Raw genomic sequence first — 13,703 nt, 5'->3', positions numbered from 1 at the left:
GCTGATTCTGCGTCAATAAATCCTAATAGGTGGATTAAAAAAAATTGACATTTAATTAGTGAGTTCATTTAAACTGTTTAAATGCAGTAGTAAGTTTTGTACAGTACAATCTGAAAATCAGAGTTAAATGGATTTATTCAAGACAAAGTTTGAAATTTGAATAAAAAGTTGACTGGAGAGGGAAAAGCCTGTAAAGATGGTGCAGAAAAAAGAATTCTGTAAATTAATTAGTTGGGTTTTTTTCTTATGGCTTAAGCACAATTTTTGTAACTATTTGTTATTTTTGCAAAACTCTAGACACAAATAAGAAAACCTTTCACCAAATCAGCAAAACATTTAAGGTTTCTTGCTAAAGCTAACGAACCTTGCTTAACTCTTTATATATATATATATATATATATATATATATATATATATATATATATATATATCAGTTAACACAACCAGCTTTGGGTCCGGCCACAAGACTTGATGTCTTATCCAAGGCACCGGGGAAAATATCTCCTTGAATGCTGCATCCAGGCCTGACATGCTTCCTCCGCTGCCTGTAAAATGATGGGGATGATGGTTATAGACCTTCCAGCACCAGGTAGAGAAGAACTCTTCAATAAGATTCCAGAATGGGGAGTATGGAGGGAAGTTGAGTGCAGTGAAGAGTGGGGGATCTGTAAACCTGCTGTGGACCAAAGCAGCCCCGTGGAAACTAACATTTTCTCATATGATATCTGGTCTCCTCTTCTTCCCCTCCACATTCTCCTTCTCCCTCCATTGTACTTCAGACAGACAGCTCACCTGTGGCTTATTTATAATGCTTAGGCTGATTGCAAAGTGAACCAATTATCTAAAACAGTTTTAACATGTGACAGCATGCCAGACAGGTGGCAAAATAGTGTCAATAATATCCATATGTGTATAGTTTTGCTAGGGGTGTGTTTACAGTTCCACAGCACAGTCCACTGTGCAATGGATTTTAGCTACAGTTTGAAAAATGGGGTATTACAAAATTGCAAACTGAGTGCAAAGCAGCTTTTGAGTTTGAAAACATCATATGAGGGGAGGACGCAATAATTTTGCATTATGCTGAGGAGGAAAAACCTATTAAAAATGGGAGTTTTAAATGGATGATAGCCCTAAACACACCAGTAAGCAAAGAGCATCTGGAAAAAGTTATGGAGCCTAAATCAATAGAAAACTTGTGGATGATAAACATTTAATATTAAACATTTAATGATAAACCTATTGCAATTGAAATTCTCCTGGCCTGGGATCTTTCTACATGGAGTTTGCATGTTCTCCCTGAGCATGCAAGGGTTCTCTCCGGGTACTCCGGCTTCCTCCCAGTCCAAAAACTTGACTGTTAGGTTAATTGACTTCTTTAAAGTCCCCTTAGGTGAGTGTGTGTGTGTGAATGGTTGTTTGTCTCTGTGTTGCCCTTTGATGGACTGGCGACCTGTACAGGGTGTACCCTGCTTCTCGACCGTGGACAGCTGGAGATAGGCATCAGCATCCCTTGCAACCCCACTTTGGATAAGCGTGTTAGAAAATGGATGGATGGAATAAGCTCTGATCTTCCTAGAATGATGTGCCAGAGGTTATTGACTCCTTGCAGCACTGATCTAAAAAAGTTCTAGGTATTAATTTGGTGATTTACAACTAAATCATTTTCAATCATATTTCATTTTAATTTTGTCTTTTTTTAAAGACAAAATATTTATTTCCCTCCCTCTATTGGACAAGAACAGATTTCATACACTCATTTTAATTTGCCCTAAATAATGTGTGTGTTTGGAAAAGCAGTGACAACATTTCTGGAGTTTCCTGTCTTTTCAGAACAAGACAGTCGACGCATTCGATTATTTTTCCCCACCAATCCAAATCTAGGAGGCACTTCCTTCGGATTGCACATTTCCAATCTTTATCAAACATGTATCCAAGCTTTCATAGAAAATAGCAAATGTCTATACTCCTTTAGCACAGAAATCATTCAAAACCTCTGTTTCCTGAGAGAGTAATCTTTATTGGAGCTTCAAAAAGGCCGTTGTCTAAAGTAACAGAAGCACCGAATCAGTCCTTTCAGACTCTTTACACAATATTTACACAAACGCATAACTGCCTTGTCTATTAAAGGTTACAGTTTTTTTCTTTGATAAGAGGACCCATTATTCATTTCCCTGAAAAAAAAAAAAAAAAAAAGAACAAACACCTTCGGGCACTTAAATAACTTAAAAACAACAAGATCTGTGGGTGAAAACATAAAATACACAAGTTTTCAGCTGTGATTTTCACAGTGGGCAACAGAAGCAGACCTGCATTATTGCAGATGGGTACATTCTGGATGGAGGAACCTCAAGGTGTCCCTGGGGTCGGTAAACAACCTCCAGCTAACCATCATCTTTACTGAGATGAAGTGAGACCACAAACATCATCCTCAGCTTGAGGACTGCAACATGGAGTTGTGATAATTTACCTGTAAAATAAAGTCATGTGGAAGAAAAACAGGCTACATGTTTGAAACATTTCATCCAGCTTTTCACATTGTAGAAAGAAGGAATAAAAACAGATAAAAGTGCGCAATTGAACAGCTTCTTATTTACAGAATGCAGGAGTCTATGAATGTCCTAGTGATCCAGAGATTTTCCTTCCAGCACCATCTGGATCTCTTTGGCATCCAGGGTTTCATATCGAAGCAAAGCATCTGCTAGCTTCTCATGCTCCTTGCTGTAGGTCTTCAGGATGTTCTTAGCGCGTTCATAGGATTCCTGCAGAGAATAAACTGTTAACAGCTGAATTTTTAATGATGGTGAAAATGTCCACTGAGTGATGCTGATCATCTGACCTTCAGGAGAGCTCTGACTTCCTGCTCGACAGCAGCTTGTGTCTCAGGGCTCTGCTTGGTAATGTCTGTGTAGGTCATGACTCCGAGCTGCACAGAAACACAAATTACAACCTTAGGTTAAAGCGACAATGAGGCCTTTGTGAGCTTCAGTTAAAGTTCTCTGATCTGGTTGAGGTCAGAATTAAAAGACTTTTCATGTGTGTAATTACAGAGAACAATCATTACTTTAAAAGGCAGCTTTGTCTCGGCTCTAAAGCCATAAACAAAGAGAGAAACCTGAAGAACTGTTTTCTCCCTCACACATTTATTATTGTTTTAGTTTCAACACCTATAAATGTTTTAGATGGAAACGTATTTAATGGAAAAGAAAGTCAGAATTTGCCGCCTCCAAGTAGGAAATAAATGCTCAACGCTGTCGGAAAGTCAGAGCAATTCTACAAAGAGTAGTTCCTCATTCGAAATGGCTGCTGTTCTCATTAGATTAACTCTACTACTTTGACCATTTCTGTTTTTCATCCCATGAGTAACATAAAATCATTAACAATCCACTTTTGAGAGTTTCAGATGTTTTTAACTATATGTGCATAAAATATGAACGATGGGGGATATGTCCAGAAGCTGAAAACTGGAACATTATCACATGTGGGTAGGATTGTTTAGAGCTGGTCTGTGTAAAAAGTCTGCCTGAGTAAATTTGTTCAGGTTTAGAATTTATATTATTAAATAGGGAACTTTATGCATGCATGTAATCAAAGCAAACTCCAGATGCTCTTAAAGCATAACTCACCTTGTCACTCATGCCGAACCTGGTCACCATCAGTTTAGCTATTTTGGTTGCACCGTCAAAGTCGCTGGAAGCTCCTGAGAATCACAACAGGAAGAGGAGAATAAAACAGCTCTATAAAAGCTAAGCATGCAATGTTGTCACAGTAAACATGAGCTAAGTTGGATGCATTAAGCTGGATGATGTTGCAGCATTTTACCCGTGGTGATGTAGTTGTCTCCAAAGATGAGCTCCTCTGCGACTCGGCCGCCCATGCTGACGTCCATCTGAGCCAGCAGCTGGGCTCGGGTCTCGCTCCAGCGGTCATTCTCTGGAAGCATGGACACCTGGAGCACAATGACAATTCAGAGTAGATTCTGATGCAGGCAATCTAAATTAAGGCAGATTTTATTCAAATCAAGATAAAAAAAAAAAACGACAAAATACAAACGCACATGGCCGAGGGTTGGTCCTCTGGGCATGATGGTGGCCTTGTTGATGGGCATTGCATCTTTGGTGTAATAGGCAACAATAGCGTGCCCGGACTCGTGGTATGCTGTTATGGTCTTGTTCTGTTTGTCTATTTCAACACTCCGCCTCTCAGGACCTAACAGGAAATAAGCACAAAATAAATATTTTAATGCCAAAATAAATTGGTTCCAGTTCTTTTTAATCAATCAAAATGTTAATTAATATTCTATGTCAGATCTATAGAAGTCCAATTTAAGTAAAAAGATATAAAAACAAACAGGAAGGAAGGACCAGTGGATGGATAACTGAAAACAAACAGAAGGAAGGATAGATAGATAGCAGATGGATGAGATAAATCCAGCCTGAAAGTTTGTGTGCTTCATGGATTAATGAGCGGATCAGAGTTCTGTGTGTAAACCCACCCATGAGGATCTTGTCCTTTGCAAACTCCAGGTCTTTTATTGTGACCATCTCCTTCCCGTCCACGGCTGCCTTCAGGGCAGCCTGGTTCACCAGGTTCTCCAGCTCTGCCCCGGAAAAACCCACCGTTCCTCGGGCAATGACCTCAGCATCAATGTCTGAGCGAGAACAAGCAAACCTTTTAAAGCACTCTACACTCCACTTTTAGAGACAATGTCCTTTGTAGCTTAGAGATTTAATGACCAACATCAGATACCCTTGAGTATGATTAGAAGGACCTACCAGGGTCCACTTTGATCTTGGAGAGGTACCAGTTGAGGATCTCTTTGCGACCTTTGACATCGGGGCGGGGGACGGTCACCTGCATGTCGAACCTTCCAGGCCGGACCAGAGCGCTGAAAAACAGCAGCAAGTAGCACTTTGAGTTCATACAGTCTGCTGATCGTTTCTATGACATGAAATAAATCAAAAATGGAGAAAAAAAGACTAAAAAAAAGTCATAATGCTTTTAAAGCATTATATAGATATTTCTATAAAAATAATAGAAAGCCTAAAAAACAAAATAAAATACATATTTTTATTGCATATTTAAAAGATGCATTACTTAGTTCAGATCTGCTGTTCTTTGGCCCTCATCAAGCTCTTAGCTAACTAACGTTCTCTGAGATACTGACCAAAGTAGAGACCACTAATACTGACTGAAACTGGCAATGTGGTAAAGTAGAGATAAAGGAGGAGATTTTAAATCGATATAAAGAACACACTGTTTTGCCTTAGATTTTAGCTCATAAATGAATATAAATGATTCCACACTCAATTTAGCATATTGATAGAAAATTGTAAAAATCTAATCCCAAACCTTTTTCGAATCAGAAGCTAACTTCAGCGATAGCTAATAGAAAGAGCATCTTTCATCCTAGCTGCTTTGTTGATGTCATAGCTCATTTCTATTAGAGATATTTGGAATATCTGATTCTACCTGAAGCTAAGATTATCTAACATGTATGTGATGTTTCCTGCAGCTACAGGAGCCTTTTTTTTTCCCCTCAGTGCCCACATCTATTCATTTTTTAGATTTTTCTCTGCTGGACCCCACCTGATCAAAATGACTGCATTTCCTTCTCAGAGAGCCATAGAGCGCTAAACGAAACTGAAAATATCCTGTTCATTGGGGCCGTGTGTGTAGCCGAAGGAAAACACCTAGAACATGCAGTATGTGTTTGCAAGAAGCATGCTAAGTATGCTGTAAAGTCAAACTGATGCAGGCAGCTGTCCAACGTCTCCACATCCTGCAGAGTCAGTGACTTGATTTGCTGGGTTTACCTAGATGGAAAACTTTTTACCAATCTTTCTGTGAGATTTAACTGAACTGACTCAACCAAGTGCCTTTAGATAACGTGAGAACTGGCATAATAGAAAACCATTTGACATGAAATCCACAACAAGTCCAGAAACACTGGTGGTTTGAGGCTCCAGCATGTATCTAAATAATCCTTCAGGCTTTTTTTCTTTAGTATTTGGAGCTATGATTTACTGCTACATGTATTTTATGAACCCCAGTTTTAAAATTCTACCTAAAAAATTAAAAAACATACTTATCCAGAGCTTCAGCAAAGTTTGTAGCACCGATGACAATGACGCCTTCATTAGGTTTGAACCTGTAAAGCATCAAAGTAGGTTTTGATTATTTGAAATTGAATGGATATCCCCTCAACATCAAATTTTTGAGGAGGTTAAAGTGAAGATTTTCTCCATCTTGTGAATTAGTCCAAGAGCCTGCTGCTGAAACGTACCCATCCATTTCGGCCAGCAGCTGGTTGATGGTTTGCCTGGAGTAGGGATGCATCGGAGACTCGATCCTCTTTCCTCCCACGCTGTCCAACTCGTCGATGAAGATGACGCAGGGAGCATTTGCTTTGGCCTCTTCTGCAAATACCAACAGAGAGTTTTTACTTGAAGGCCTCTGCACATTGTCACTCACATTTTCACTCATTCTGTAAACGTACTGAACAGGTTCCTGATGCGACTTGCGCCAACGCCCACAAACATCTCATCAAATTCTGACCCAGAGGCGTAGTAGAAAGGAACGTCAGCTTCTCCAGCTACAGCTCGCGCCAACAAAGTCTTCCCGGTGCCGGGAGGACCGATGAGAAGGATCCCTGCGGAACAACAGACATTATAATAACAAGTGGGGCTCATTTCTATTCACATCAACACGGCTCATCAGGAGGAAAAGGAGCTGATACCTTTAGGCAGCTTCCCACCCAAGACTGTGAACTTCTGTGGATTTTTGAGAAACTCTACAACGTCTTGCAACTCGTTCTTTGCCTCCTCCACTCCCTTGACGTGATCGAATGTCACATTCTTCATCTGGATCGGGTCCACTGCAGAGTCAAGGCCAGATGTGGTGCGAAATCTCACTGTGGGAGCCCAGGAAAAACCCAAAACATTAAGCTTCCCAGAGGAGGATTCTCTGAAAATACAAACTTATGCTACTTTCAAACAACATTTCCCACATTTACTCTTTTAGCTTCTATTCTGCCATAAAACTAGAAGACCTGCTTTAGAAATGCACATTTTCAGCAGAGACAAGCATGCAGCAAGATAAACAGACTCTACTTGCACACTACAGCACATGGATCATGTCAAACTACATATATTGTTTCCTGTTTTGGAGGATTTTTTGAGAAGACCAACCAAATGTAGAGCATAACTATGAATGGAAAATTAGGATTTTAAACACTTTTTTAGAATCTAAAAAGGATATTTATTAACACCATATGTGTATTCCTGCTCTTTTACTTTGATAACCATAAATCAAATCCACTGCAACCAATCAGATGTTCTCTAATTTGTAATTGGAGCCGTTTGAAGAACATTTTATATCAGTATAAATTAAGCTGTTCTCTAAAGGACGCAGTGGTTTTCTTAGAGGACAGGGTTATGAAAACAAAGGGACACAGCAGACGGGTCCAGGATAGGGTTATGTGGACGTTTAAAGCACTCTTAGGTTATAAAAAGGTACACAGAAATTTGAAAACTGAAAGACAGGAAAATAACAAGACATGATGAACCTATAGTAACAAACTGGAGGAGGGAAGAAGTGTTGGTGGGCAACTGTTGCTCATTTACCACAAATCTGGCCTTAATGCAAGAGTAACAAGAAGGAACACCATTGTTAGAGAAAAATGCTGGTTGCGTCATTAGTTTCTGCTACAGCAACAGGGTAGCTGGTCAAAGCTTATGAGAAGATGGATGGAGCAAAAGTTAGGAAAATCCTAAAATAAAAACTGTTAAGAGGCCCAATAAGCATGTATCTGATAGTAGGCATTAATTTTGAGAAAGTTCATGACTCAATTCTCAACAGGAAAACAACCCTAAACATACAGCAGAAGCTGCACTGGACTGCTAAGATCAAAGATCTTTGTGTCTTTGAATGGCCCAGTCAAAGTCCAAACCTAAATCTGTAGCAAGACCAAAAGACAGATATTCTCCACTGATAGTGACTGAGCTGCAGTTATTTACATAAATCTTGCCTTGTAGCTTCTAGATCAGGGGTCTTCAAAATTTTTCAGGCCAAGGATCCCCAAACTGATTGCGATATGGAGCGGGGACCCCCTAATTACACTGATTATATGACATTTTGTTATATCAAACTGGTCCTATAGTCACTCTATTACAGATGGAGTAATGTAACGAAAAGTAATTTCACCCTGGGATTATTGAAGTATTTCTGATTCTGATTCCTCCTTGATGGGATAGGTGTTGTGAATGAAACGGTGCCCAGCTTGAAAGATCTCCTGTGTGTCACTGAATGCATTGAAGACTGAAAGACATCTTCTGCCTCCATTTATCTGTTTACTACAGTGTGTTGAATTAATGTTAATTTGTATTTAAAGACATTGCAATTAGTGGAAAAAAATTGCAGGAGGGAATATATAAAAAAAAGTCTAATCAACTTTCGCGACCCCCATGCAGTACCTCCGAGGACCCTCTGTTGAAGACCTCCAGTTCTTCTGGAGCAGGGGTGTCAAACTGGTTCCAGAAAGGGCCGTGTGGCTGCAGCACACCAGACTCCAGTCAACTCATCAAGGGAGTCCAATCTGAACATGATGATATGAATGGAGTCTGTTGTGCTATTGTTTGGTTGGAAAGCCACATGGCCCTTTCTGGAACCAGTTTGACACCTGTGCTCTAGAGGAACTGACTCTGCAGACCTCTGGTTTTTAATTTTTCTTTTAATATTGCTAATAACATCTCTTAATGTCCTCTTCACAACTATTCTCTAATTTGTGTTGGTCTCTTTCACAGAAGCCCGAAAAATTTTAAACATGAGGTAATAGAAAAGATTCAACATGTATAAACATTGTTATTTTGTACCAACTAGTCGGTTTGTAATGCTTTTATAAACAGTGTGCATGTAGAGCCACTTTTTCATCTGTATACATAGGAAAGAAAGAAAACCGAAACAAACCGGCGTCAGAAAAGGGGGCTTTACCGGAGACAAACGGGGTTCTGGAGAGGCCATAAATGCCGATAAGGAGAAGAACCAGCAGGACCAGCCTGGTTCTCCTCAATGAGTCTGTCAGAAAGAAAAAAAAGAAGCAAAGAAGAACAGCTCTTATTGCCATCATTCAGTTCAATAAAAAGAGAGCAGACATCGGAACATACTGTGCTTCTTGTTACTCTCATTTGGCTCAATAATCCACACACCTTGTGTTCTCTGAGTTAAAGCTTGAGACCTCATGAACCCGTCAGTGAAACCTGTCTTGAACGCCTCCTGCTGGTTTTCAGGAAGGTTCCTCAGTTTAACCACTTGGTCCAAAGACTGGATGTCTGCCCCCTTTTCCCTCAGGAGCAAACCCTGAAAAAAGGCAGTAGATTAAGTCAATCGCTTTGATTTTCCAGCCAGAAAGTCTGTAAGAACTCTTGGCTGAAATAACCTAACCTCTAATAATAAAATAAAAAATATATAACACTGCTGTAATAAGAGTGTTTTTAAAAAGTGCAAACACTGCTAAAAAAAAAGGTTCAAATCATCTGTTTAATACCAAACATACCTTCATGAAGGCTGGGGTGTAAGCCTCGGATTCCACTGGACCATCATAACCAGAATCAACTCGTCTGGTCTTTGTTCTAAGAGTTTTGAACCCCCGGCTCTGAAGCAACACTACGAGAAATAAAATAATACAAGACAGATGTAATGACCTTTAATGAATCCCTTCAATGTAGAATAAATCTTGAACCACTTTATGAATATTTCTCACCAGGCAAGAACTGCAGGTCAGAGCAAACCTCCTGGAGAGGGCTATGGTAGCGACGGTGGAATAACTGAGAGCCAGAACCTAATAATCTTCTTTGTGAATAACCTTTGTAAGGAGGAAAAAAAAAGGTTTTAGGGCTTCTTTTCACAAATAATACTGAACTAAAACAGCAGACCAATCAGTGGAGATTCTCACCATGTTTGTTTTGAAAGAAGTTGTCTGCGGAAACGTGACTGGTCTTCCATATAGAGGTAACCGTAGGAGGTTCTTCAGGACTCGGTGTGGGCAGTAACCTGCTAACCAGCTCATTCAGCTGACTCCCCTGGATCTCTGAAAGACCAAGATCCCTCAGACTGACACTAGGCTGGAAACAAACAGGAGCAGAAAACTGATTAAACAGGGGCGCAAAGAGGCAGGGTGTATAGCTTTGATATGTCTTATGGGTAGCTGACCACAGCTTACCCTGTTTCCTAAGGATACGAGTTGGAATGTCAGTTCAATTGTCTAATTGATAAATCTCTCATACATCTGCTGACTTATATATATTCAAAATAATTAAAAACTTAATTTTAGAACTCAATGGAAACATGAGCAGCATATTATAGATTAATGGACACAGATTGATCTATTTCAAGCATTTATTCCTGTTCGGTAAATCGTTAACTGGGGCATAGAGACTCTAAAACATGCCTTAGCTGACAGAGCGACCCACTTAAAACAGTAGTTATATCAAAATTCAAAAAAATATATAAACATTTTGTATTTAAGATAAAAAAAAAAATCATATGTCAATATACTCTATTTAAAACTCCTGAAGTGAAAAGGTTTTAGTTTCAACTGGTTTAATTTAGTAAAAAATCTTATTTAAGGAAGCTTTGGCTATCCAATTATTAATCGGAAAATAATCAACAGATTAATCGATTCGTAAAATAATAGTTGCAACCCTAGTTCTTTTGAGCGGTGATGGAAGTGTCCGGAACGGTGCATATAAATACACTATAATATCATTATTATAAGTGATAGCACAATAATAGCAAAGACTGCTGAGTTGGCCGCTGTCCAGCAGACAGCCACTGATAAGCAGTGTCAGTGAGGGTAAGTTACCAAAGGTCATTGCTAAAAAATCTCCCTTCTCTCAGAGTGCTACATCCAAACAGCTGAGGAGTAGAAAGGGATCTTCAGGGAAAGGTGCAACCATGACATTTATTTTCCTCTTTTAAACTGAAACCTCATCAAAAATGTCTTGAACAGAGACGGAGAAAATGGACAGGAATGTTGTTCAGTGGTGCAAAGTTTGGTTTTCAATCATAAAAACCAGAAAAAGCCACCTAGAAGTATATTTTGTATCACATTTAGAAATGAATGTCTCAGAATCAGGAAAAAAAAGTGTTGAGAAAAACAAGACGGGAAATCTGAGGTTTGGAGTGACATTTTTGGAGCCATTAGATCTGCAGGTGTTGGTCTGTTTTAAGCTTAGTCAACAGCCAAGTGGGGTCAGCCGTCAACCAGGGAACTGCAGAGAACTGCCAGCTTCCCTCTGCTGACAGGCTTTATTGAAAAGCTGATAATCATTGGTGCCTGCCCTCACTGCCAAAGGTACCTCGTCAGCTTTAATGACCTCGGCATCACTGAGCCTGAATGGCCAGCAAACTCACTTGACCTTAACTCCATAAAGATCGAAGCAACCTGTACTCCATTAAAACTCATGACACCCACAGACTGACCGCCTCCGTTCCACTGAGCAGTTAAGCATTACAGAAAAGCCCCTAGCAAACAGCACTAATCTGATATTTTTGTATCAACAGTGTTGTGTAATATTCTAATTTCCTCAGAAACTGAATATCTTTTTTTTACCTGTGAGACAACATTTAAAACACGGCTGGCTAGCTCAAGTGGAAGTCACTGACTCGCAGACAGGAGGCCCTGGGGAATGAGCTGCCAGTGTGAATCCTTAGGCAAGACCCTTCACGCTAATGCATATGCTAAATACATAAACATCAATGTGCCTTTCAGCAGAAGACAAAAAGAACCAAATGACCAAAGCGGCAGGCAAAATCTGACAAGAGAAACACAAAAACCTAAAGATACTCTCTACTGGACACCATGCATTGCCAAATTGAGCTCTGATCATCCAGTAAGCGATGCAGATGCCCAAAATCAAGGCCCAAGAGATGGAGAAAAATCTTTATTACTTAGGGCTTAATGTAGCTAGATTTCTAAGATCATTTCTAAGTAAGATATTATAATTACTCTTTAAAAGATTGTTTTAAATAATTTTCTTCCCTCATCCTGCTTTTACAAAGTTTAATCAACTCTGCTACTTTGTTTTGAACTGCCAGCAGGACATACTATCCAGCAATTATAACTGAAGTAGAGTGATGCTAATGATTAAAAAATACAAATGTTAGCTTTTTGAACTGAATCTGAGGTTTTTACAAAGTTAAATGACTGTGAAGCACCTGAATATATACCTATCACCTATATTCTGTTTTGTTTTTTTAGTTTGAAACTTGTATTTGAAGTCCTTTCTGTCATCTTGATTATAAACCATGTTATATAAACAACATTTTATTGCATCATCCTAACCATTAATGTAAAACCCCAAAACATATCCGTGCAAAGTGAATGTGTACCACCCAGCTCACCTCTTTCAGGTATAAACTGTGCTCCTGCCTGAAGTCTTTGTGCAGAGAGTGAACAGAAGCTGTAGCTGAGGTCTTCAGCGAGTGGAGGGCGTTGACGACCTGGCTGATAGGCACTACCATCTGTGAGAGCATGAAGACAGGAGGTTGAATAACAACTCTCACAATACGATGATTCAAGGTGACACGGTTAACCCCGAGGCAATTTATATCCGCTAATCGTTCATATTAGTTAATGTGTAATAATCTTAAAATAGGTCCTGTAAACAGGACCGCAGGTCACTACACCCGTTTTATTTATTTTTTCTTGTAGGTAATGGACAAGTTGTATAACATCTCAATAAATAGATTTTAATATTGCCATATGTTAGTATAATAACTAAAACAAAAATTAAAACCTAAAGCTGTAAAGGGTCAAAATGACGTAAGCATCTGCTCATCTGGACGTAATCTAACGTTGACAAGCTACACCGTTAGCATTAGCATTAGAACAAAAAACACAACTAAAACCACCGGTACTCGAATATGTGCCTCTTATTGGTTATATTCTGAATATAAAGTCAACAATTTAAAATAAAAAAAACGTTAAAAAATGTCGAAAAAACGCAGACAAGCTAGATAAGTTCGCAATATATCCCCATTCAGTCGGCTTACATACCTGCTGAGGCTGAAATGATGCCGACAGAGAAAACATTTTTCTCCCGCAAATATAAGCCAGAATTTGTCTTTTAGGGAGGTTAGATGTGTGGACAGAATCACAATGAAAGGTTGGCGACCGAGTCCTGCTCGCAGAGATGTCCTTTTTGATTCTGTCGTTACACAACTGTCGACAGTTACACAACTTTTCTTTTAGCTAACATCGGCAAATGGATTCTCCCCCCGGCTTCTGAGGTCAAATGGACTACAAAATGACGCAGGTATCGAGAAGTGGCATCCTTGCATCGCCTGATTGATTTTCTTTTATTTTTATATCAAGGCTGCTTAATTAACATTCGTTTTTTTAATGTTCGGCTAAAATATTTTAGAACGTGTCCCCTAAATATATATCCCACTTCTTGACTGACTTTTTTACTAAACAAATTTTGCTGCAGAAATGGGTTTCCATACTGCAGCGTCTCAGGCATATATAGATATTACCTAAGTGTAGTCGCCATATTGTGAGTGGCATGTTGTTGCATTTGGCCAATTATGTATACTGAAATTAATCCAGGATGTGTTTTTTTTTTAAGTGGAAAATAAATTTGGATTAACATAGCCGAATCTATGGACATCATTTTTCTTCTTTTTAAATCATGAATTAAATTGGA

General features: G+C 39.2%; 1 protein-coding gene across 2 annotated transcripts; it reads right to left on the bottom strand.

The window, feature by feature from the left end:
• Positions 1-2,004: 2,004 nt before the first annotated feature.
• yme1l1 (YME1 like 1 ATPase) lies at positions 2,005-13,281 on the bottom strand. 2 transcript variants are annotated; one of them, XM_015404786.1, is made up of 18 exons: positions 13,055-13,281; positions 12,400-12,519; positions 9,950-10,118; positions 9,758-9,859; positions 9,551-9,660; positions 9,204-9,354; positions 8,965-9,072; positions 6,737-6,910; positions 6,497-6,649; positions 6,284-6,416; positions 6,086-6,148; positions 4,773-4,885; positions 4,493-4,648; positions 4,055-4,206; positions 3,820-3,946; positions 3,624-3,697; positions 2,837-2,923; positions 2,005-2,759 (listed from the first exon to the last, which is right to left on the bottom strand). In XM_015404786.1, the coding sequence occupies exons 1-18, from the start codon at positions 13,088-13,090 to the stop codon at positions 2,619-2,621; spliced, it is 2,169 nt and encodes a 722-aa protein (XP_015260272.1). In that variant the 5' UTR covers positions 13,091-13,281; the 3' UTR covers positions 2,005-2,618. The 2 variants fall into 2 exon arrangements, with proteins under 2 accessions (XP_015260272.1, XP_015260273.1); XM_015404787.1 differs by having other exon boundaries at positions 2,619-2,759; positions 8,989-9,072.
• Between the last annotated feature and the right edge of the window lie 422 nt (positions 13,282-13,703).

The sequence above is a fragment of the Cyprinodon variegatus genome, unplaced genomic scaffold (genome assembly GCF_000732505.1).
Source record: "Cyprinodon variegatus isolate N-32 unplaced genomic scaffold, C_variegatus-1.0 Scaffold1857, whole genome shotgun sequence".
Lineage (NCBI taxonomy): Eukaryota > Metazoa > Chordata > Actinopteri > Cyprinodontiformes > Cyprinodontidae > Cyprinodon > Cyprinodon variegatus.
Note: the sequence above shows the minus strand (reverse complement) of the source record. Positions and strands in the feature narration are given on the sequence as shown.

What these genes read in the sequence shown, in the direction of transcription:
- yme1l1 (XM_015404786.1), bottom strand. Translation starts at nt 13,090, where the DNA reads ATGTTTTCTCTGTCGGCATCATTTCAGCCTCAGCAG. An exon ending in ACAGTTTATACCTGAAAGAG is followed by an intron (nt 10,119 to 12,399) that starts GTGAGCTGGGTG and finishes GTTTGTTTCCAG; the next exon opens with CCTAGTGTCAGTCTGAGGGA. An exon ending in AAGTCAGAGCTCTCCTGAAG is followed by an intron (nt 2,760 to 2,836) that starts GTCAGATGATCA and finishes TATTCTCTGCAG; the next exon opens with GAATCCTATGAACGCGCTAA.